The following is a 25,887-nucleotide window of genomic DNA, read 5'->3' as shown; positions in this document are numbered from 1 at the left end:
TGGGGAGTTTCTCCCATTCTTCTCTGCAGATCCTCTCGAGCTTTGTCTGGTTGGATGGGGAGCGTCGCTGCACAGCTATTTTCAGGTCTCTCCAGAGATGTTAGATCGAGTTCAAGTCTGGGCTCTGGCTGGGCCACTCAAGGACATTCAGAAACTTGTCCCGAAGCCACTCCTGCATTTTTTTGCTTTTTTTCTTACGGTCATTGTCCTGTTGGAAGGTGAACCTTCGCCCCAGTCTGAGGTCCTGAGCGCTCTGGAACAGGTTTTCATCAAGGATTTCTTTGTACTTTGCTTTGTTCATCTTTCCCTCAATCCTGACTAGTCCCTGCTGCTGAAAAACATCCCCACAGCATGATGCTGCTACCACCATGCTTCACCGTAGGGATCGTGCCAGGTTTCCTCCAGACGTGACGCTTGGCATTCAGGCCAAAGAGTTCAATCTTGGTTTCATCAAACCAGAGAATCTTGTTTCTCATAGTCTGAGAGTCCTTTAGGTGGCTTTTGCCGAACTCCAAGTGGGCTGTCATGTGCCTTTTTACTGAGGACTGGCTTCCGTCTGGCACTCTAGAGCTCTGTCAGCGTGACCATCAGGTTCTTGGTCACCTCCCTGACCAAGGCCCTTCTCCCCCAAGTGCTCAGTTTGGCTGGGCGGCCAGCTCTAAGAAGAATCTTGGTAGTTCCAAACTTATTCCATTTAAGAATGATGGAGTCCAGTGTGTTCTTCAATGCTATAAAACAATGTTGGTACCCTTCCCCAGATCTGTGCCTCGACACAATCCTGTCTCAGAGCTCTACGGACAATACCTTTTGACCTCATTGCTTGGTTTTTTCTCTGACATGTACTGCCAACTGTGGGACCTTATATAGACAGGTGTGTGCTTTTCCAAATCATGTCCAATCAAGGTAGTCCACCACAGGTGGACTCCAATCAAGTTGTAGAAACTTCTCAAGGATGATCAATGGAAACAGGATGCACCTGAGCTCAATTTCGAGTCTCATACCAAAGGGTCTGAATACTTCTGTAAATAAGGTAGTTCTGTTTTTTTATTTAGAATAAATGTGCAGAAATTTAACCTCTTTTTGCTTTGTCATTATGGGGTGTTCTGTGTAGATTGCTGAGGAACATTTTTTATTTAATCCATTTTAGAATAAGGCTGTAGTGTAACAAAATGTGGAAAAAGTCAAGGGGTCTAACTACTTTCAAAGTGTCTTTTTCAAAGTGTCTTTCACTGTATGCTAACCTGTAGAGCACCTAGGCCTTTATGTTTACATGATATGGTGCAATGGTAATAACACAAGAACACCTCGAACTTCAAGAATTAAACTCCACTGAACTCGTTTCGATGTATGAAATCACTTGGGAGTTTCTGGATTTTGGGTAAACTTTCCTTTTAAAGGGGATACAGCTATTTAAGGGATTTATAAATGAATGATATGTACCCATTGATTCTTGAAGAATATAACTTATAAATGACTCATGAGCTTAGTTTAACTGTTGTACTCCATCAGAAGCCAAACTATGTAAGCTGTTTTACTCTGTTTGTTAACAAAGCAGGGGTTGGAACGAAAATTATTTTTCAATAGTTTCGTTCTGAATGGAACAATACATTTTTTCCCCTTCCATTCCACATTTCCAACAAGCAAAAAGTTCTGAACCAGTTCAAACCATAAAGTAACATTTTATATCGTTTTTTTAAAAACCTGTTTTTATATATAGCTCAACATTAATCAATTAGTGCTTATAGAGCACCAATCAGTGACTCGCATCCTTCAGAGCGTTGGCTTAACGTTGGACCAGAGATAGCTAACAAGCTTGTGTGTGCAGAGCGGCAGCAGAATACATTTCCTGTATTGGCCAATAGGAGACTGATAACGTTGTGGGAAGAGTATTGCACTGATGGTATGTCTAATCTGTCACTCGGTGACCCTCATTAAAGCTGCTATCACTTATTCCTTCCTAGACAATCTCTCCAGGGTAGATGCACAAAACGAAGCGCTGAGCAAAATTTTGCCTGAACCTTGACCGATGCCCAAGATGAACTTTTCAGTCATTGACACTGAAATATCACGTTCTCTTTCAAAACCAGGCCATATAGTTTCTCCCAGCTGCACGAGTCATTAGTTCTCAAATGCACACTGAGAACATAGCATTCAGAAATCAATATCGTGCCTGGTGAACTGCGTTTAACCAATTTAGATGGGATACAGGATGTGATGTTTGTCTGCGTTGTTATAACATCTGTAGCTACATCATGTGGATTGTGTTGACTTTAATAAGGAGAGAATGTGCTGGGAACACGGCAGGGCGGTCTGCTACTCCCTGTGTTTTCTTTCCAAGTGGGTCTCCATTGATCCGATCACGTGATTGTGTGGGCTCTGTTGAGCCCTCCTGGCCCTGCTCTCATTACAGAAGTTTGGTGCTGCTCTTCAATACAAATGACCCGCTTTCAACCCGAGAGGATTATATGTGGGACAAACAGCTGGCCCACATTCTGTATGATGGATCACGTGGGACAACACACTCCCACACCAGCAGAATAGTTTAATCTGGTGCGTTTTTGATGGATCCAATTGTCTGACTGGTGAATATTTCATGAAGCGGGAGCAGGAATAACAAAGCTCTGTTCTACTTGCTGAGAAGACGTCGGCTTCATGCACTGTTTGGCCTCCGTGTCACCAGACCCACTGACACACAAGCTGCATTCACAAGCCCACTCTCCCATACATGCCCCTAGTCGAGACAAATCATCCAGTCAACCTTTGAAAATTGGCACTCTAGGCCATATGTGTTAATTGTTTACGCCATGGTCCTGTTACAGCAGTTGGGTGTAAGAAAGTTGGTCTTAAATGCTAGGTCAGTGGCGTAGCTACGTCCGACTTTGGGATCAGAATTGACACCTGTTGCACCCTAGCAACCAAAAATAAGACTAGTCGTAGCTAAGTCTGGCTTAAGCAATGTGCGTTCATGCGATTTAATGCTTCATATTGATGGTTGCTAGGCAACGGTCCTTACTAGGCTGTTACCATCCTTGTGGCAGTTCTAAACTTTGCGAGGCATGTCCCATCACTTCGCAAAGCCCACCACTATGCATGACCTTTCTTAACCACAACTGTATGGATCAATCAGTAATTACTATCACTGAATTACGAAAATAAGTAGACTGCCATTGAAGGCATTTATCGTGTTGTTGCTTACTGAAACTCCCAAAGTCATCCAAACGTTTTAGATACTTTAAAGCGACAGCCGTGTGTTGTCAACTGTAATTTCAGCACCGTTATGATTGGGACAGCGTTATCGCGCTGCTTTGAGACAACCGTGGGGGGACTCCTCTTGATAAATCCATCAATGTCAGATTTCTGTTTTCACAGAATCTTCGTTTTGAGTATTTGGTTCCAATTAGGCTGGGAAAATGTTAGCCAAATTCAGGTGCGTGGTCATGATGATAATCTAGTTTGTCTATCAGTTGTCAGAACATTTTGCTAGCATGTAAAGTAGCCCACGCTAGCCTAGTATAACAGGTGGGTCGTTTTGCTCCTTACTCATGTAGTAGCCTGGGCTATATTCTGAGTAAAAACCCTTGTCTGATAATCAATCAACCTGTTTCTTTTTCACTGAATCTCCATCTGTGTATTTGGTTATTGGATCTATTAGTTTGCTGATATCTGATCAGACACATTTAGCGTGCTGTAATGTAGAGTATAAATCAAGTGTGTTATTTTTGCGATTGACTCGCGTATAGGCAACTCGAAAAGCCCACAGTGGTTGTGATATATGAACACGAAACTCACGTCCTTTTGAAAATATAGATAGCTATTTTCTGTGCGTGTCAGGAAAGAATGTCCCAGTTGAACGCCCTATGCCTTTTCTCTACTAGACATACAGTGAGGGGGAAAAAGTATTTGACCACTCTGCAAAACATGACTTAGTACTTGTTGGCAAAACCCTTGTTGGCAAAACCCTTGTTGGCAATGAGGTCAGACGTTTCTTGTAGTTGGCCACCAGGTTTGCACACATCTCAGGAGGGATTTTGTCCCACTCCTCTTTGCAGATCTTCTCCAAGTCATTAAGGTTTCGAGGCTGACGTTTGGCAACTCGAACCTTCAGCTCCCTCCACAGATTTTCTATGGGATTAAGGTCTGGAGACTGGCTAGGCCAGTCCAGGACCTTAATGTGCTTCTTCTTGAGCCACTCCTTTGTTGCCTTGGCCGTGTGTTTTGGGTCATTGTCATGCTGGAATACCCATCCACGACCCATTTTCAATGCCCTGGCTGAGGGAAGGAGGTTCTCACCCAAGATTTGACGGTACATGGCCCCGGTCCATCGTCCCTTTGATGTGGTGTCCTGTCCGCTTAGCAGAAAAACACCCCCAAAGCATAATGTTTCCACCTCCATGTTTGATGGTGGGGATGGTGTTCTTGGGGTCATAGGCAGCATTCCTCCTCCTCCAAACACGGCGAGTTGAGTTGATGCCAAAGAGCTCCATTTTGGTCTCATCTGACCACAACACTTTCACCCAGTTGTCCTCTGAATCATTCAGATGTTCATTGGCAAACTTCAGACGGGTATGTATATGTGCTTTCTTGAGCAGGGGGACCTTGCGGGCGCTGCAGGATTTCAGTCCTTCACGGCGTAGTGCGTTACCAATTGTTTTCTGGGTGACTATGGTCCCAGCTGCCTTGAGATCATTGACAAGATCCTCCCGTGTAGTTCTGGGCTGATTCCTCACCGTTCTCATGATCATTGCAGCTCCACGAGGTGAGATCTTGCATGGAGCCCCAGGCCGAGGGAGATTGACTGTTGACTATAACACTATAACATTTTTGACATGCGTTTTTCTGGATTTTTTTTGTTATTCTTTCTCTCACTGTTCAAATAAACCTACCATTAAAATTATAGACTGATCATTTCTTTGTCAGTGGGCAAACGTACAAAATCAGCAGGGGATCAAATACTTTTCCCCCTCACTGTAGAATGTACGCCCAGGCGTAGCACGTAGATGGGCTAACGCCCAGGTGGTGCAACAGGTATCATTTTTATGTCTGCCGTAGAACACATTTTACGTCGGACGTAGAGTTACGACCAACCGGTCCCGGGGCCGTTTTCACTGGTTGTTTCCAGAGGAATGTTCACATTGTCTTTATTTTCTTTGTTCAGAGTAATTTTTTTGCAAGCCTTTAAAATTATTATTTATTTTGTACATGTAGAAATAAGCTAAATCTGGTCCTCTACATCCAAATGTTATGAACACACCTTGTACTCTGGCTGATAAATTAACTTATTCAGTGGAAATGAAATGGCAGACGTGCTGCTCCACTCTGTCGTTGCTACTCCTTGTATGGATGTGGGATGCTGAGGTGTTGAGTTCCGCAGTGTTTCGTTTTTAGCGTTGATTCAGATGAGCTACCTGCGTTGCTTACACGGTTGGGAGAGCAACACGTTCATGAATGGAGGACGTAACTAGCGTGTGCTTTTTATGTCCTCCATTTGGAGAGCCCGTGGTGCTGAGACGTGGCCTACTGGCCTCTGCTGTTGCCTGTGGAATCTCATCTGTGTGACACATTCTGTGTCCTTGTCTCCCGATCATGTTATATTAGTGCTCTAAGAACCAATCTTTTCAAAACCTGAATAAATCGGGAAGCTGGAGGATTACCAAAATCATGGAATGAAAGCTGTGTGGCTTCAGTAATTCAGTCATGGTTTATGAACTGCTTCCCTGTCTCTCTCCCTCCCTCAGGTCATCTACCTGAAGAAGACTCCAGAGGAGGCTTACAGGGCTCTGATCTCAGGCTCCAATTCTTCATATCTTCCCTTCAGGTAAGACCAGCCATGTCCACACTATCACACAGCAGCATGGTTTCTTGCCACAGAAACCATCATTGGATATTTGCCTTGGAAGCACATCTTGGCTAATTCCCTTACCTTTGTATCATGGCTGAGCTTACAGAGGTGTTTTTGTTTTACATTGTGTCTCTGCAGTCCATATTGTGGGGCTTTAAGCAGCTCGCGTACCTTTCGTACTGTGCTTGCTCTGCCTAGTGCATAGGACTGGTTCATTGGTCTGTTTCCCTGTCTTGTCTGGTTTCCACCTCCAGAGGAGACCGACACCAGAGGCTTCCCCAGTTCCCCTTTTTGTTTGTGTCACCTGAAACGGTGACGCCCTGTCTGTCCCTGGGACATCTGATACTCTGTAATAACTCTGCTATGCAACCCGACAGCACAGACATGGGTCACAGCTCCACAGCACAATTGGTCTCCTGTGACGCCTCCCTTTCTGTCATCCTCGTCGTCATTTTCCCTTAATCCTCTTATTAACAGGGTGTATGTCTTACAATAGATTGGGCCTGTGTGTATATGTATGACGCATGACATGTGAGGCTAAAATAACTTCCGGAGTGTCTCGTTTCTATCAACCAGTTATTAGACCTGAAAATGCAGACGAATTGGTGTGCTCTCGGATTGTAATAATACTTCATATAGTAAGGTCTTTTGGTAGTCCCAGGCTTGTGGCATTGACAAAAAAAATCTAGATTCTACAAGTTTAGCCTCCAAATGTTTTTAGTCAGTTATTATACCTGCCTTACTCCAAAACAGAACTCGTTTGTTTTACTCTGCATATTCCACCCACTCCATGAACGCACACATCCCCTCTCTCCCCAGCATAACATGGAGTTAATCTACTTTCTCGTGGCATAAGATATCTATGCCTGTTGTAGATCAGCGGACTCACTCTTTAAAAGGATTGGGCTACATTTTTAGAGTAGGCGTGACAAAAATTGAATAAAAAAATATTTTCCCATCACTCGCCATTGTTAGGTGTGTGAAATGGTTTAATCTTTGTTAGCCTGGTTGCTTTCACTTGTCATATAACACAAACAAACAAGCAGTTTGGAGGGAGTGTACGGTTTAGAGTGTACGGTTTAGAATGGATAGCTGGATTAGATTTTGCCTGGCTACCCAGACTCCTTGCTCAGGCCAAACGCTACACCACGCCCATGGACATTAGCTTCTTCTCCGCAATAAGTCTGGATCAGAGTACGTTCCCGACCTTCTGACCGTCTGGTTGGCCCAGAAACGGATGGGTTGGGCCAGACCCAGAACACATGTGGGTGACGCAGCGGTTTTAAAAATTCATCATTGGCTTTGATACTTTGATTGGTTAGAGACAATCCATTCGCTGATGACTGTTTTGTAAAATGCCCCTCTTCACCTTAGTCAGACTGCCTTAATTGAAGTAATTTGGAGTGTGTAGTGAACCTGCAGAGCAGTGGAAGAATTTAGTGTGAGTCGTCAGGCTAGATTAGAGCTGCTTTAATTTGGTATTATTATTTATTTACCTTTTATTTAACTAGGCAAGTCAGTTAAGAACAAATTCTTATTTTCAATGACGGCCTAGGAACAGTGGGTTAACTGCCTTGTTCAGGGGCAGAACGACAGATTTTTACCTTGTCTGCTCGGGGATTCGATTTTGCAACCTTTCGGTTACTAGTCCAACGCTTTAACCACTAGGCTACCTGCCACCCCACACTGAGTCAGGTGGGGCTTCTGTAATCCCAGCTGGTAATTTGGGGTCAGTCGTGTGGTGTAGACGTTGTCACAGTTTGTTGATGGAATTGTCCATTGTTAGATCGTCTATGCATTGAACAGGCCACAGATAACAGGAACAAGGCTATAGTGTGTACGTGCTCCGTAGCGAATAGCCTTACTTCATCAGCTCCTTCCTATTGAACTGTGGAGGGAGTCACACCCTCATGATCAGTCCCATCAGCATTCCAACTCAATTTCACATGGTGGCGAGGAATTAGGGATGTCGTTGGGGATATATAGATGTGATGTGTGGGAGCAGGAACGGGACAGAGGGTGGGTAAGTAAAGTGAAGGCATGTGAAGAGCTGTTGTATCTGTTCTCTGCCCCTACATTGACCTGTGATTGAGTTCTGTGCCTGTCTTGTACACATGGTCTGTGATTCATTGCTTTGTGACGTGGGTCAGCAGCCAGGCTCTATGGTCGATTTTTGGCCATTGTTGGCCTGAGTTATGATTGTGACAGATATCCACCTTTAGGGCTTGTCTCAACCTGCCCGTGGGTTTGGTGAGTTGAAGCTGAATAATATCATATAGTTCCATGGACTCTCCCTATGTTGCTAGCAAACGGATGAGAGATTAGGATATCTCACTGAACCCAGTTGTCCTTGCTGGCTTCTCTCTCTTGTCAGTGCTTGGTTACAATTTAGGCCTATCGTCACTACATTCCTATGTTCTCCGACTACTCTTCCACTCCTTTTTTTTATTTACTCACTAACTTACCACGAAGCATTGTATCTATCCGCCAAAAGAAAATAGCGATCTGAATACAATGTGTACGACTTTGGAGTCTTCCTGGTCATAGAAGAATCATAGGCGCTGCAGTGTTTGCAGTTAGCCCTGTTGTCTCCTCTCTGTGGCGACGCCTCTATTGGCGCTCTCTTGTTTAATTCGGGCCTTGTGTGGCCCACAAAGATGGCCTTCTTGCCGGGACCACGGGGCTGTGTGAATGGAGAAGAATGGAGCTTTGTCAGTTTACTTGACCAGCTCTAATGGCCCCTAGCTAAAAGGATGGCACTTATGTAACTTGTTGTGTTGGGTGGAGAATGAACGAGTAGAGATTGGTGAAGAGGGGAGATGGTGTTCTCATTCGATCATTATGCTCTCTTGTCCCGCACTTTAAGCTGTGGGAGCATTCCCAACTACGCTAGAGCCCTATTTTTACATACTTGTGTAACGAAGGCTGGACAACCTCCTCCCACCACTCTGCGTTGCCAGCACAATTTAGTTTCCTTTGAACTTGATTTGATGGATATCGCTGGGCTACTTTTAGAAAGTCTATTTCTAACTGGGCCTTTGACCTTATTCGTCCCACCTCTCCCCAGTGGCTCCCTCCAGAGGGTCGTGTGTGTGTGTGTTTTGAGAACAGTTGGACACAGATGCTTCCCTGATCCTCACCTCCCATAGTTAGTAGCTGACTTATTTTAACTGTGCGGACTGGAGTTTTGTTTTTGGATGGGGTTGTTACAATGTTATGAGAGGGAAATGGACGGACCACACACACTCACAGTAGTACATAGACACACATTATGTCAGCGCTCTCCAACATTTTCTAGCATGAGCTACTTAAAAAGAAAAATTAAACATGTCGCAAGATACAAATGTATTTTTCTAGCTTTCAAATAGGCACGTTCCTCTCTTCTCCCCTGCAACTCTTCCCCGGGTCCTTAGTGCACTACTTTCTCTTGTACAATGTTTTCTGTCAATAAACCTGGTAAAAGAATGGTTAATAAACCACTCTAAGTGGTATTTTTTTCCCTAAATTGTCTTTTCTCAGTTGTATATTTCCTGGTTTTAGAGTTGTTGTTTTTCTCAATTACAATTGTTCGTAAAGGAACAATGAAATTGGATGTTCTGAGGCCATGTCAATTGTTAAATCAATCTTTTTTCGGGGGGGTCTGATTTTATTTTTATTTTTTTTAATAGCAGATTTTTTGTGTTTAATCCCTCTTTTATTTTAATTTTATTGTGAATCTAGCGAGTGAGCAATGTGCCTGTCTAGTGACGGATCTGTACTGCTGCTGATCATTTCATGGCAGAGTTTGCAAATAATGGATACAAATGATATACTTACTCATTATATACTTCTGCTAGGTAAGCCTACTTTGCAGTTAACATTTAATTTGAAAGGTTTTGGGGAAAGTATTTCTGTCAACCCACAAGACAGTTACCATATCAACTGGCTTCACACGGCATGATAGATAAATGCACGCACCAGGTGTAGACAGACGTTGCTGGAAATGAATTTGCAGATATTGTGTTAGGTTTTTAAGCCAATAGTGGCTAACCAGCGGTGGGATAAAGCCAATATTGTGTTGATTACACGGTAGCTTGCGGTGTCTGATAGTTGTAATATTTGTTTGACGGTTTGCAATGGAACACATGAAAAATGTAGTATACTTTTGGAATTGTTTGGCGAGCTACTCGTAGGTGGGCTGCAAGCTACTGGTAGCTTTCAATCAACCTGTTGGAGACCCCTGCATTACGGTTTGTAGGCACACATTATGGCAGGGGTCTCCAACCTTTTCTAGCATGAGAGCTATTTTTATTTATTTTTTTACTTCCGCAAGCTACTCGTTTTTTAAAAACTTTCAAATAGGCACACTCTTCTCTTCTACCCTGCAATTTTCCCCCGTGTCCTTGGTGTACAACAGATGTTTTCTGTCAGTGTTCAGTGCGTTCAGAAAGTATTCATACCCCTTAACTTTTTCCACATTTTGTTGTTCCAGCCTGAATTCAAAATAGATTAAATATTTTTTTAAATCTCACCAATCTACACACAATACCCCATAATGACAAAGTTAAAACATATCTAATTTACATAAGTATTTACACCACTTTGGCAGCGATTACAGCTGTGTCTTTCTGGGTATGTCTCTAAGAGCTTTGCACACCTGGATTGTACAATATTTGCCCATTAAAAAAAAAAAAAAAATATATATATATAATAATAATATTTGTTTGTTCTTTAAGGTCTGTCAGGTTGGTTGTTGATCATTGCTAGACAGGCATTTTCAAGTTTTGCCGTAGATTTAAGTCAAAACTGTTACTCGGCCACTCGGGAACATTCACTGTCTCGGTAAGCAACTCCAGTGTTGTATATTTGGCCTTGTTTAAGGTTATTGTCCTGCTGAAAGGTGAATTGGTCTTCCAGTGTTGGTTGGAAAGCAGACTGAACCAGGTTTTCCTCTAGGATTTTGCCTGTGCTTAGCTCCATTCCGTTTCTTTTTTTAACCTGAAAATCTCCCTAGTCCTTGCCGATGATAAGCATATCCATAACATGATGCATCCACCACCATGCTTGAAAATACAGTATGAAGAGTGGTACTCAATGATGTGTTGGATTTGTCCCAAACAATGCTTTGTATTCAGGATATAAAGTAAATTTCTTTGCCACATTTTTTGCAGTCTTACTTTAGTGCCTTGTTGCAAACAGGATGCATGTTTTGGAATATTTGTGTTCTGTACAGGCTTCCTTTTCACTCTGTCAATTAGGTTAGTATTGTGGAGTAACAACAATGTTGTTGATCCATCCTCAGTTTTCTCCTATCACATCCATTAAACTCTGTAACTGTTTTAAAGTCACCATTGGCCTCATGGTGAAATTCCTGAGTGGTTTCCTTCCTCTCCGGCAACTGTGTTAGGAAGGACGCCTGTGTGTTAGTAGTGACTGGGTGTATTGATACACCATCCAAAGTGTAATTAATAACTTCACCATGTTCAAAGGGATATTGAATGTCTGTATTTTTATTTTTACCTGTCTACCAATAAGTGCTCTTTGCGAAGCATTTGAAAACCTCCCTGGTCTTTGGTTGAATCTATGTTTGAAATTCACTTCTCGACTGCGGGACCTTACAATTATGTGTAGGGTACAGAGATGAGGTATTCATTCAAAGATAATGTTGACTATTATTGCACATGTAACTTATTATGTGACTTGTTAAGCAAATGTATTACTCCTGAACTTATTTAGGCTTGCAGTAATAAAGGGGTTGAATACTTATTGACTAAAGACATTTCAGCTTTTCTTTTTTAATTGATTAGTAGAAATGTCTAAAACATAATTCTACTTTAACATTATGGGCTATTGTATGTAGGACAGTGACACAATCTAAATGTAATCCATCTTAAATTAATGCTGTAACACAAAATTGCTGATTTTGTATTTTTTCAGTTAGCTTTCTCCTGTTCTGGGATTTTTTTCCTATTTTCTTAAAAAAAAAAAAAAAATACGCAAGATTACAATTCTTCATAGAGAACAACAAATGTATGTTTTTTAGGTCTGTTTTAAATTGTGTTATTCCCCTTTTTTAATTGCCTATCTAGCGAGAGTGGAATGTGTCGGTCTAGCAATGTTTCTGCTGTTATGCCTATTGCTGCAGCACATGTTACGGTAAAAGAATCGCCACCCAATTGATACCAATAATCACGATATACAGTACCAGTCAAACGTTTGGACACCTATTCATTCCAATTTTTACTATTTTCTACATTGTAGAATAATAGTGAAGACATCAAAACTATGAAATAATACATATGTAGTAACCAAAAAAGTGTTAAATAAATCAAAATATATTTTAGATTCTTCAAAGTAGCCACCCCTTTGCCCCGATGAAAGCTTCGCACACTCTTGGCATTTTCCCTCGAATGAGTAGATGTCCAAACTTTTGACTGAAACTGTAGTTCTGTCAGGTAAGCCTACTTTGCAGTTAACACTTAATTGAGAAGGTTTTAGGGAATGTCTTTCTACCAACAAGGCTGTTATCATTAGCATCACTAATTGGCTACACACAGAGTGATAGACAAATGCGTGCACCAAACAGACAGATGGGCAATATTGCAGGCAGATATTATGTTTAGCTTTTTAAGCCAGTAGGGGCTAACCCGGGGGGGGGATAATGTCAATGTGGCTTTGATTGCGTAGTAGCCAGGAGCTTGATGTGTCTAATACTTGTGAGATTTGTTGATGACAGTTTGCAATGGAAACCATGAAAAATGCATGTACTTTCAGAATGATTTGGTGAGCTACTCATAGGTGGGCTGCGAGAAACTGGTAGCTCTCAATCTACCTGTTGGAGACCCCTGCATTACGGCATATAATCACACACACGTACAGAAACAGTTTCAGCCTTTTGTGTCTGAAACACCTTGTTTTGTGTTGTGAGTGGTGTCACGGTAACTGAACTCCTCATGTCTCTGACACACCACTTTGTATAGGTGGCCTCTTGAAGGCTCTTGGTTGAAGTTCTGCCATTTACTTTGATGCTCCTGTCAGTAACAGAGCGCTCCCAGCCTGCAGCAGCACTCCGACCAAGAGAGAGGAACGAGAACAAACAGCTGAATTTGACCCAGATTCTTCTGCCAGCTACAATATGCCTATGAAATGAGGAATTAAGTACATGCGTGCATAATGTGCTTTTTGAGATGTTGTGCGTGCGAAATTGTGTGTTTGTGAAACAGGGAAGCTGTGTTTATAGATTAATTTTAAAAAGAATGTCAGCATTGGAGAATGCCAAATGAGCTGAGGCCGAAATGCAAGTGCTTTGATTTCATGAAAAGCTGTCTCTAGAAAGATATGTCTTCCCACATTCGCTGGTCTCCTCTCTCAGGGCCAATTCTCTGCACGCAACATCTCCTTAAGGACGTGACGAACGTCTTACGTGTTCAGTTTTCACCATGAATATATACATATACATCGATCTCCCCATTGCCCTGTTTCAAGTGTTCTTTCCAAATGTAATGTTTTTTTTGTTCTCCTTTGTCGTTGGCATATCTAGTATCCCAATTATATCCAAGGTCACTGTCTGTCACCTGAGAAGTGGATGGTGACATCACTTGTCCTGGCTCAAGGACTTATTCAATTGGAGCATTCCTCTTGATGCCCATGTCCCACAAAAGATGAGATGTTTGGATTCTATGTTCGGATATGGACCAGTGGTTTCTGATTTGTGTGTGTGCAATGGGGATGTTTGCTGTGTTTTGATAGGGGTGAGTACATGGAGGGTACCTTGTTTCGTAGCTGAGGTTTGGGGTCACCTTGTTTTTGAAAGATGTATTTTTTTGTCCATTAAAATAACACCAAATTTATCAGAAATACAGTGTAGACAGTGTTAATGTTGTAAATTACTATTGCAGCTGGAAATGGCAGATTTAAGGAATATCTACGTAGGCGTACAGAGGCCCATTTTCAGCAACCATCACTCCTGTGTTCCAATGGCACGTTGTGTTAGCTAATCCAAGTTGATCATTAGAAAACCCTTTTGCAATTATGTTAGCACAGCTGAAAACTGTTGTCCCGATTTTTAAAGAAGCAATAAAACTGGCCTTCTTTAGACTAGTTGAGTATCTGGAGCATCAGCATTTGTGGGTTTGATTACAGGCTCAAAATGGCCAGAAACAAATAACTTTCTACTGAACCTCATCAGTCTATTCTTGTTCTGAGAAATGAAGGCTATTCATTGCGAGAAATTGCCAAGAAACTGAAGATCTCGTACAACGCTGTGTACTACTCCCTTCACAGAACAGCGCATACTGGCTCTAACCAGAATAGAAAGAGGAGTGGGATGCCCCGGTGCACAACTGAGCAAGAGGACAAGTACATTAGAGTGTCTAGCTGAGAAACAGACACCTCACAAGCCCTCAACTGGCAGCTTAATTAAATAGTACCTGCAAAATACCGAAATTCACATACTGAACAAATATATAACTGCAACAATTTCAAATATTTTACTGAGTTACAGTTCATAGAAGGAAGTCAGTCAATTTAAATAAATAAATTAGTCCCTAATCTATGGATTATGCATGACTGTGAATGGGCACAGCCATGGGTGGGCCTGGGAGGGCATAGGCCCACCCACTTGGGAGCCAGCCCCCCCTCCTCAGACAGTCCCGCAGGTGAAGAAGCCGGATGTGGAGGTCCTGGGCTGGCATGATTACAAGTGGTCTGCAGTTGTAAGGCCAGTTGTATGTACTGCCAAATTATCAAAAATAATGTTGGAGGCAGCTTATGGTAGAGAAATGAACATGACATTTTCTGGTAACAGCTCTGTTTGACTTTCCTGCAGTCAGCATGCCAATTGCACGCTCCCTTAACTTGAGACGTCTGTTGCATTGTGTTGTGTGACCAAAACTGCACATTTGTGGCCTTTTAATGTCCTCAGCACAAGGTGCACCGGTGTAATGATCTGTTTAATCAGCTTCTTGATATGCAACACCTGTCAGGTGGATGGATTATCTTGGCGAAGAAGAAATGCTCACTAACATGGATATGAAGCTCATGAAAATGGGACCAACACTTTACATGTTGCGTTTTATATTTTTGTTCTGTATAGTTCCCATGTTTGGGCTTCAGCATATTGTCTTTCCAATCTCTCCAATTTGGTAATTGCGACACTTAACTCATTTTTCAATTAATCTCTCACTCACTTCTTAATTTCTTTGATTTTCAGAGACGCCTCATTTGGAAACTGCACATACAACCTGACTATTCTCGACTGCTTGCAAGGAATCCGGAAGGTGAGTTTTGTGTATTTATGGACTTAGTGAATTTCCAGTAAATCGTAATGTTAAATAGAAAGCCATCTTTTGTGTAGCTGATTTTGATTGCTTTCCTTCTGCGCCCTCTTTTCCTCCCTCTTTATCACCATTCTACAGACTTTCTTATAGCCAAGGCCAAGCCAACACTTACTTGCTGACTACACCGGCCACTAGCTTGCGTCCATCATAACCAACTGTATTCATTTGTGGGCAGGTCCAAACAGACAAGTAACATTTAGCTAGCTAGCTTTTGCTGGCTAGTTTGTTCTGGGAGATTACCACTAGGTTTTTTATTTTACCTGACATGCATATGGTCCCCTTTTTTTTAGCTGGTTCTTTGTAGAATTTTGATCCATAGTCATACAAAGTTGTGTGTTTCTTTACTCCGATTAATCCACAGGTAAAAAGGGAAACCTAGTTAGTATCCACTACGGAGGGGAATTGTGGCACATCTCAAATAGATCCAAAGTTCTATTTTAGCGCTTGGCTACACAGACGCATGTTCGCTTGCGGGTGAAAGGGTTGAATAACATGTATGTGTACATTTTTCTTTTGCGACGCTAGTGCACTCAACATGGTCGATGTTGTGCAGTTTCTGAGTGATGAAGGGAGTGTGCTAGTTTGTCTCTGTATGGGGGGGACAGTTATGTAACCCTGTAGGTGAGCTGTAGGAAGGTAGCACAGTCTCACGTGGCACTGCAGGTACAGTAGACAAAGGCAAACACCCACAATAACCACTCTTTAGGTTACATCAGCCATGCTGGGGACTTAGTGTGCCAGCAGTGTCATTCTGGAAAGACTTGTCAGACAGCCATCATATAGGAATGTCTGCGATTCCATGGCACATTCCAGTATTTCCTGTCAACTTCCACAAAAGGCCCTAGTACACACACACACACACACTACGTCACTCCTCGAAGACCCTGGGAATTTCCCTTCCCATTGTGAGAGGCAGGGAATAATAACAAGTTAGTCTGTGGCACTATTGAAACCTTAGACTCCAGTCCCATATATTTACAATAAGGGTTTGGGGTAATTTAAATTCACTTCCTGAATGAAATTGGCACCAATTCTGGTATATAGCCCTCAGAACAACTTGCCTACTTCTGCTGTTGCTGTATTGCTGGTTCTTAAACACTAGAAAAACCTGGCCTCTTTGGACCCCCCTTCAGGCCAATGAGGAGTCATTTTGACTCAACATTCTAACAGCCTAAAAAATACATTGCATGTATGCTATCAGAAAAATATTTGGTTTCATTTATGGAGGTCTTGGGTAACATTAGAATACAAAAAAAACATGATTTCGAAGACACAATAGTCTTTTTATTTGGCTAATTTATGTTAATGTAGGCCATCTGTTGCCATGTGGTCACATGTGGAGTGCATGAAACAGGGGTTATTCTTGTAAAATATTATTTTGCAAAAATATATTGTTGCTTTTTGGCAATGGTAAGTGTTTTGGAAAGCTCAGAATCTGCTCTTTCTGATACTATATATCAAAACGTCTTACCTGCATGTGACTCTCTGTAGGAGGATTTGAAAAAGTAGCCTTTTGCCGTCTTAACTGCTTATAACACATTTGAAATTCTAACAACATACGTGTGTGAAATATAGACATATTTAGGATAAGTCCAGGAAGGAGTGGGGCATAACTTAAAAAATGTCAGAGCTATTTAATTTGTAAATTCATAATTGGGTCAAAATGATCCCCTTGGCCATTCTAGTGTTAAGCAGCCATTTCCCCATCTCTTTATGGCCCTGTAATGCTACTAAGTGAGTGAGTCTCAGTAATGTATGGTGTTGGATCAGGTGGCTGCCTACTGTGTTAATTACAGGCTGTTTCTGTTCTAATCACTGTGATCTGTTCCATGATTCACTGTTTGGCTGTGCTCTGCTCTAGTAGAGGGACCCGGTGCCCTCGTTAGCATGTCACTGTGCTAATGAATTCATCAGTTGACACACACACTCTTATGTGACAGGTGTGCAGGGCGCGCACACATAAAGGTACATAGTGTATTCAGACCCCTTGACTTTTTCCAAATTTTGTTACGTGACAGCTTTATTCTAAAATTGATTAAATTTAAATGTTTTCCTCATCAATACACCATAATGACAAAGCGAAAGCAGGTTTTTAGACATTTTTGCAAATGTGTTAAAATAAAACACATTATTTACATAAGTGTTCAGACCCTTTGCTATGAGACTCGAAATTGAGCTCAGGTACATCCTGTTTCCATTGATCATCCTTGATGTTTCTACAACTTGATTGGAGTCCACCTGTGGTAAATTCAATTGATGGATTTGGAAAGGCACACACCTGTCTATATAAGGTCCCACAGTTGACCGTGCATGTCAGAGCAAAAACCAAGCCGTGAGGTTGAATGAATTGTCCAAAGAGCTCCGAGACAGAATTGTGTCGAAGCACACATCTGGGGAAGGGTGCTAAAACATTTCTGTAGAATTGAAGGTCCCCAACAACACAGTGGCCTCCATCATTCTTTTATTAATGTTTTTTTTTAATCCCTTCTCCCCAATTTTGTGGTATCCAATTGGTAGTTAGTCTTGTCCCATCGCTGCAACTCCCGTACGGATTCGGGAGAGGTAAAGGTCGAGAGCCATGCGTCCACCGAAATACACCCCAGCCAAGCCGCACTGCTTCTTTACACAATGCCCACTTAACCCGGAAGCCAGCCGCACCAATGTGTCGGAGGAAGCACCGTACACCTGGCCCGCCACAGAGACGCTAGTGCGCGATGGGACAAGAAGCACGGTGGTGGCAGCATCATGCTGTGGGGATGTTTTTCAGAAGCAGAGACTGGGAGACTAGTCGGTATCAAGCGGGGGAAAATGTACGGAGCAAAGTACAGAGATCCTTGATGAAAACCTGTTCCAGAGTGCTCAGGACCTCCGACTGGGGCAAAGGTTCACCTTCCAACAGGACAACGGCCCTAAGCACACAGCCAAGACAATGCAGGAGTGCAGCGATGCTCCCCATGCAACCTGATAGAGCTTGAGATGATGTGCAGAGAAGAATGGGAGAAACTCCCCAAATACAAGTGTGCCAAGCTTCTGGCGTCATACCCAAGAAGACTCGAGGCTGTAATCGCTGCCAAAGGTGCTTCAACAAAGTACTGAGTAAAGAGTCTGAATACCTATGTAAATGTGATATTTCAGTGTTTTTTAATACATTAGCAAAAATTCAAACTTTTTTTGCTTTGTCATTATGGGGTATTGTGTGTAGATTGGGGGGGGGGGACAATTGAATAATTTTTAGAATAAGGCTGTAACGTAGCAAAGTGGAAAAAGTCAAAGGGTCTGAATACTTTCCGAATGCACTGTAGGTATGTACCCTCACAGACAGGTGGGTCGGGTGTTCACCACAGTGTAAATGGTTCAAATGGATTTCCTTCTTTATAAACCTAAGCGTGGTACAGAAAGAGGCCATAGTTAACCCTGGTTTGCTGAGAGGTTAATTGTCTATTAAACCTGCTGCTCAGGAGAACTGAGAAGAGTTGCGTAACACAGACCTGGGGGGAGAGTAGCTCAGACAGTTGTCAACACTACAGACCTGACAGAGAAGAGGGGATGGAAAGAGGCTGTCAGCGCAGTGTGTGCGTGCAGTGAACATGCCCACTGCACGCTCACGTGTCCAATGTTTGTGTGCATCTCAGTTTCCCTGTCTCAAATGGATAGTCTCCTGCTCTCTGCCTGTCCATGGATTTATTTTACTATATAGTGATTTTAAATGCAGTCGGATACGTTTCTGAGCCAAGGACAGACCCTGAACTTAACCTTGAAAGAGCGCGTACACTATATTCTACTTGGACAGTATCGTATTATTGTATGCGTTATGTGAGGGGCGTGGAGGTTTGTTTGACAGTAGCTGTGTTACTTTGATTTACTGTTAATTCACAGGCTGGAGAGCTGGATCGGGTGGTTTCTTTAGAACTCAACTGGTGACATGAATTGCGATAATTAGTTTAACCGGTTTTGATTTAAGAATAAAGGCCTGGACAGTAAAGACCAGATCTCTCCCATCTATCTGACTTTGTTTTGAAGTAAAATAGATCAAATAGTTTTTAATATCTCTTTGGCTATCCTTCTGGCTTTAGAATCTGTGACTGATCTAGACATGGGAATCCAGAACTATGAACTCAGTGGCTGATCAATTAAACCAGTTGAGACTTGATTTCTGGTGGATAAAGAAAACCAGTCAACTCTTCTGGGACACTAACAGGACTGGAGCTGAATAGCTCTTTGGCTCGCTGCCTTGGAAAAGCAAAAATAAAAACTTTAAAAAAGATATATTGGCTCAGCCGAACTATATAAAATTCACTAAATAATTTCAACTTAATTTTACAATTCTGCGAATCACAACCCCCTAATGCTTACCAGTGATAGCTCTACAGTGTATGGCTGGTACAGTGTAGTACCGACTTCACACACATAATCAGACACTCCCTATTTGACACAACTGCTGCAAATGTCACAGGCCTTAGACAGGAGACACACAGTGGTGTGGGGTAGAATACTGGGAAGGAGCACGGTGGTTCCACGTTCTCTACTCGCAATGACCCTCAAGGCTTTGGTTGGTTGCTGACTGTTCACTATGCATCAATCCTCACCAACGCTATAATTGAGTTGGCGGGTTAAAGTGCCCACATGTAGTAATTAGTCATTTAGCCTTGCACCTAGCAAACGCGTCACTTTGTCATGCCAGTAACCCTCTTATGTTATTGTTGCTTTATTATCCCTATCCTTGTAAGCCCACATTATCATCAACATGGCTTAGTTTGATGCAGCTGATAATGACTGTCTGGGTCACTTTGCCGTCCTCCGCTGTAACAGTATCTGTTCTGAGCGACGCAGATTGTAATCGGTCATCATGACCCTGCATAGGCTTTTGTGCGTCAGGCTTTCCGGTGGACCGCAGGCTTGAGGTGAATCTAGTTCTAAGGCTGCCTGGGTCACTTCAGTTTTGCTTGGTCATGAATTAATTGAGACACACACATACATATATTAAACTGTCTCTGTTCTTTTCTTTCCTCTTCAGGCCCTGCAGCATGGATTCTTTGACTTTGAGACATTTGATGTGGACGAATACGAGCACTACGAGGTAATGATGACATGTTGACCTTGGACCTGCTCCAATAGTAAGCGTCCACCCATCAGTTTGAACGGCAGAGCATCTGTAAAATGCAAATGGAAGCACCCCTACAATATTCACAATCCCACTCTGTTACGCAACGCTGCGCTCGACTGATGAGCTGACGTGACCTTTTAGTTTAATGAAAACGTCTTGTGTGAGTGACATCAGTTAGTTTGACCCGATTAGGCAAAACCGGGCAGAATATTGTCGTCTACTACTAAAGTGTGTGGCACATAGTCACAAAATTACTTTTTTGATAATGTTGTGGCAGTCTAGCCTGGTCCCAGAGCTGTTTGTGCCATGGATTAGCAATGACAATAGGAGTAGGCAAGGCGGTACAAACCGATCTGGGACCAGGCTAGTAGGAGCCATCAGTTTAGGTTGATACTGAAGATGGCTACTAACTGGCCAGCCTGGAAAGTCTGAATAAAGCATTTAGTGTTGAAGTAGAATTTTCAGTCAGAGCAAAATGTCCATATCCCTTTTCTTCTGGGCCCCTGTTGGATATGTTGAGTCCTCTTCTCTCTCTCTCTGTTATAGCGAGTGGAAAACGGAGACTTCAACTGGATCGTGCCTGGGAAATTTCTGGCCTTCAGTGGACCCCATCCCAAAAGTAAAATAGAAAATGGTGAGATGAATTTTGGATTCTCTCCGTGACCTTTTATGGACCCTTTTTCTTTCAGAATCAACAGCCGTTCCAGAGTAATTTAATAGTGTTGTCACGACCAATGAACCTTGACAAGGTTCGGGTTTAGATTGGAGATTTAGATAGACTTTCCCTATGCATCTGTTTTCCCTTGTCTGTTCTCCTCTGTAACAGCAGATGGAGTCATTGGCATAGTAATAAGTTTGACAACAAACCAAAGATTGCTCTGAGCTTAACAAGGCTTTCGTTACTTTTTGTCTTCACCGGAAAGTCTAGAATTAGTTGTCCGCACCTAAGTTTTACACAAATGAACTGTTCTTAATCCCCCCCCCCCCCCCCCTAAACCAGGCTACCCTCTTCACGCTCCAGAAGCATACTTCCCCTACTTCCGACAGCACAACGTTACCTCGGTCGTCCGGCTCAACAAGAAGATCTACGATGCCCAGCGCTTCACGGATGCCGGCTTCGACCACTACGACCTGTTCTTTGTAGACGGCAGCACGCCAAGCGACGTCATCACCCGCCGCTTCCTGCACATCTGCGAGAGCACCGACGGAGCCGTGGCCGTCCACTGCAAAGGTGAGACATGCGCGCGCGCACACTGCAGTATATGTTGAGATATTTCAAATATCTGATATACCTGAGGTGTGCTTGATTTGGCTTGCCTGGCATATGGGGTCTGCACTATTTGGACTGTTTCCATTGTGTGCCTGGCAAGCTAAATCAAATGCACCTTATGTATTTTATGTTTGTTAAGAGGGATTTTAAAGAGTTCACTCTTCATTGGAATGTTATTTGGCTGCCAAGTTGATAGAGCCAACTTGATCAGTAATGCAGCGCCCAACTAGGCTATATTTTTGTATTCTTTGCCACCGAACGCAGGTCTGTAGGTCTTACATTAGGGGGCAGTGTTGTTCAATGTATGACCCTTGTCAGGTGTATTACTTACCAGTGTTACTGTAGTGCTCTGGTATTGCAGTGATACTGTACCTATGTCTTATGTGATGAAGCCTATGTTCCTAAAAGTCTTTTTTATAGAACAAATCTGATAACATTATAAGGTCATGTCTTTCTTTATCTGTCTCTTTATCCCATCTCTCTTTTTATTTATCTCTTATCTATCTCTCTCTCTCTCTATTAATCAGCTGGCCTTGGGCGTACAGGCACTCTTATAGGCTGTTACCTGATGAAGCACTACCGCTTTACAGCAGCAGAGACCATCGCCTGGATCAGGGTCTGCCGACCAGGCTCCGTCATCGGCCCTCAGCAGCACTTCCTGGAGGAGTAAGTATTCCTTATAGCTGGTCCTAGATCATTGTCCTCTAGCTACTTGTCATTCATATACATTATAAGCCTTTGGAAGAGCAATTGTTAGAATCCACAGTTTCTCAAGCAAGCAACTGTCTTGACATAGTCTTTGTGCCCTTGATTGGCAATTTGTCTTGTTGAGGGGGAATTTAGGGGGGGGGGGGGGTATGGACATTTTCAGAGCCAATGAAACGTTTGTGCCTCAGGTTATGGCCTGATAAAATGCTGTAGATTTTGTCAGGTGAGAATTTATGTTATTTTTCTTAAGTGTTCTCTAATCTTTATACCAGTTTACATTTACATTTACATTTAAGTCATTTAGCAGACGCTCTTATCCAGAGCGACTTACAAATTGGTGCATTCACCTTATGATATCCAGTGGAACAACCACTTTACAATAGTGCATCTAACTCTTTTAAGGGGGGGGGGGGTTAGAAGGATTACTTTATCCTATCCTAGGTATTCCTTAAAGAGGTGGGGTAGTTCATCCAAATGTGTTGGCTGACCACTTTTTATTAAACTTGCTGACTAAAACAGAAAGTCTGGCACTCTTGTGTGTTGTGAAGGGGGAAAACATACTCCTCCATGGGGGAGAGTCTAACAGGAAATGCAAGGACAGATGAAAGATCTTACACATACCAGTAGGCTGCTTTAAACAGCTTTTCAGGCTTGCTCAACTGCTGTTTTGTGGGAAGAGTGTGTGTTTGCGTGTGTGTTTTAAACAGTGCTCGGGACTTGTTCCCAGTCCATCCATCATCTGTGAAGCTGAACAGATTCCTGTCCTGGTTATCCACAGCTTGTTGTTGGTCCTAGTCTCTCCAAAGCTGTCTGCCATGTTCTGGGTGAACAAAGGGGTAAAGATTAAATGGGGTAAATTGTTGGTCAAATCTCCCCCCCCCCCCCCCCCCCTCCATTCAGCCCTTCAACAGCAGTTGTAGTATTATCTCTTAGCATCGATTCCATTGTCCTGGGATATAAACTGTCTCTCTCTGGTCAGGCCACAAGTGACATGGTCTTATGGACTTAAGGTCACACGGTCGGTGAGTGTGTCCTAATGCAACCTCTCACTCCCCCACACCTTTCCATATTTCTCTCCCTTTTCGTCTTCCGCTCATCGCTCTCTCCGATCTGTTTCTCTGTCAGGAGGCAAGCAGCCATGTGGATGCAAGGAGACGTGCAGCGTTCGCAGCAGAAGCAGCCGAGGGGCGTGTCTCGCCTCACCTCCAGCATGGACGACCTCACCCTCAACCCCACCCTCACCACCAGCCCTGCTGGCATCCTCAAGTCTCACAGCATCGACCGCCTCCAAGAGGTCAGTGCCACCCCACAACACTTCCCAGGGTCCTGTTTGTTAGGCACTAAAATGAATAAAACAAACAAACAGGGAGGGAGTATCTGAACTTGTCCAATAAGTGGCCTACTCCCCTTACCCTCACACACCCTTACCCTCTCTTGTTTGGAGCTGTAGCGTGGGGATGACTAAGTATCGTCTACTCTTGTGGAGGCTGACTCGATTTCCCTGCGGAGAGTGTGTGTGTTCACGTGCGTGTCTGTGCGTAGTCGGTGGTTGTCCGTAAGTTCTGGGGGCTGTGAGGACAGACAGTAGATGTTTGCTTCTAAAGGCTTCTGATCTTGTACTCTTATCCCAGGGTCAAATTATTTATATCAAATGAATCACACACAACTGTTGACCTGAAGAAAATCTGAGACGTCTATGGTGTATTATTTCGTACCTAATGTATACTCAGCAAAAAAAGAAACGTCCCTTTTTCAGAGATAATTCGTAAAAATCCAAATAACTACACAGATCTCTATTGTAAAGGGTTTAAACACTGTTTCCCATGCTTGTTCAATGAACCATAAACAATTGTGGAACCTGTGGAACGTCGTTAAGACACTAACAGCTTACAGACGGTAGGCAATTAAGGTCACAGTTATGAAAACTTAGGACCCTAAAAAGAGGCCTTTCTACTGACTCTGAAAAACACCAAAAGAAAGATGCCCAGGGTCCCTGCTCATCTGTGTGAACGTGCCTTAGGCATGCTGCAAGGAGGCATGAGGACAGCAGATGTGGCCAGGGCAATAAATTGCAATGTCTGTACTGTGAGACGCCTAAGACGGCGCTACAGGGAGACAGGACAGACAGCTGATTATCCTCGCAGTGGCAGACCACGTGTAACAGCACCTGCACAGGATTGGTACATCCGAACATCACACCTGCGGGACAGGGACAGCATGGCAACAACAACTGCCCGAGTTACACCAGGAATGCACAATCCCTCCATCAGTGCTCAGACTGTCTGCAATTGGCTGAGAGAGCTGGACTGAGGGCTTGTAGGCCTGTTGTAAGGCAGGTCCTCAGACATCACCGGCAACAACGTCGCCTATTGGCACAAACCCATCACTGGACAAGACAGGACTGGCAAAAAGTGCTCTTCACTGACGATTCGTGGTTTTGTCTCACCAGGGGTGATGGTCAGATTCGTGTTTATTGTTGAAGGAATGAGCGTTACACCGAGGCCTGTACTCTGGAGCGGGATCGATTTGGAGGTGGATTGTCCATGGTCTGGGGCGGTGTGTCACAGCATCATCGGACTGAGCTTGTTGTCATTGCAGGCAATCTCAACACTGTGCGTTACAGGGAAGATATCCTCCTCCCTCATGTAGTACCCTCCCTGCAGGCTCATCCTTACATGACAATGCCACTGTGCGTGATTTCCTGCAAGACAGGAATGTCAGTGTTCTGCCATGGCCAGCGAAAAGCCCGGATCTCAATCCCATTGAGCAAGTCTGAGACCTGTTGGATAGGAGGGTGAGGGCTAGGCCCATTCCTCCCCAGAAATGTCCGGGAACTTGCAGGTGCCTTGGTGGAAGAGTGGGGTAACATCTCACAGCAAGAACGGGCAAATCTGGTGCAGTCCATGAGGAGGAGATGCACTGCAGTACTTAATGCAGCTGGTGGCCACACCAGATACTGACTTACTTTTGACCCCCCCCCTTTGTTCAGGGACACATTATTCATTTTCTGTTAGTCACATGTCTGTGGAACTTGTTCAGTTTGTCTCATTTGTTGAATCTGAAAATACAAATATTTACACATGTTAAGTTTGCTGGGGGAAAAACGCAGTTGACAGTGAGAGAATGTTTCTTTTTTTTGCTGAGTTTATTTATCAAACTGGCACTAGACATACTATAGGGGTGGGAGAGCTATTTCCGTAGACAGCTGTTCTTCTTGTACACAAAACACGGCCATGTTTTGCTTTGTTTCATTGTGATCTACTGAACATGCTTAGGCGCATATCTTACGGGTTCATACGTTCTCTCCACAGAACGACTACATTGGAGAGAACGGGCTCTGCATGACCCAAGGAGATAAACTGCGTGCCTTAAAGGGCCGGCGCCAGCCCAGGTTGGCCACAACGGGAGCCCTAAGGTAAGAATTGCCATGGATACCTCAAACTTCCCCTTTAAGATCCTCCCATCTTATTAGTTGGCACCTTTTTGAGATCTCAGGTGAGGAATTCAGCCTTTCCTCCCTTAGCAGTATAGCTTTCCACGTTTTGATGGACTCCGTCCTCTGCACTACGGAAAGTAATGCATATTTAAGGTTAAAACCCACAAGTAAAAATTCTGGGAGGCATGAAAACCACCCCGCTGGCGGACAGTT

The 25,887-nt window shown here is 43.3% G+C and overlaps 1 protein-coding gene across 3 annotated transcripts in view; it reads left to right on the top strand.

Moving 5' to 3' along the window:
* Positions 1-25,887, top strand: part of LOC139540797 (dual specificity protein phosphatase CDC14AB-like) — a 46,635-nt gene that overhangs the window by 8,320 nt on the left and 12,428 nt on the right. For all 3 annotated transcript variants that reach the window (XM_071344770.1, XM_071344772.1, XM_071344771.1), the window contains exons 5-12: positions 5,736-5,815; positions 15,030-15,096; positions 20,171-20,233; positions 20,807-20,894; positions 21,261-21,491; positions 22,058-22,196; positions 23,364-23,532; positions 25,550-25,653. In XM_071344770.1, coding sequence (XP_071200871.1) covers positions 5,736-5,815; positions 15,030-15,096; positions 20,171-20,233; positions 20,807-20,894; positions 21,261-21,491; positions 22,058-22,196; positions 23,364-23,532; positions 25,550-25,653 — 941 coding nt within the window. The remainder of the gene's footprint in view (positions 1-5,735; positions 5,816-15,029; positions 15,097-20,170; positions 20,234-20,806; positions 20,895-21,260; positions 21,492-22,057; positions 22,197-23,363; positions 23,533-25,549; positions 25,654-25,887) is intronic.

This window comes from Salvelinus alpinus, chromosome 16 (genome assembly GCF_045679555.1).
Source record: "Salvelinus alpinus chromosome 16, SLU_Salpinus.1, whole genome shotgun sequence".
Classification (NCBI taxonomy): Eukaryota; Metazoa; Chordata; class Actinopteri; order Salmoniformes; family Salmonidae; genus Salvelinus; species Salvelinus alpinus.
The sequence above is the reverse complement of the archived record's forward strand: the minus strand, read 5'-3'. Positions and strand labels throughout refer to the sequence as shown.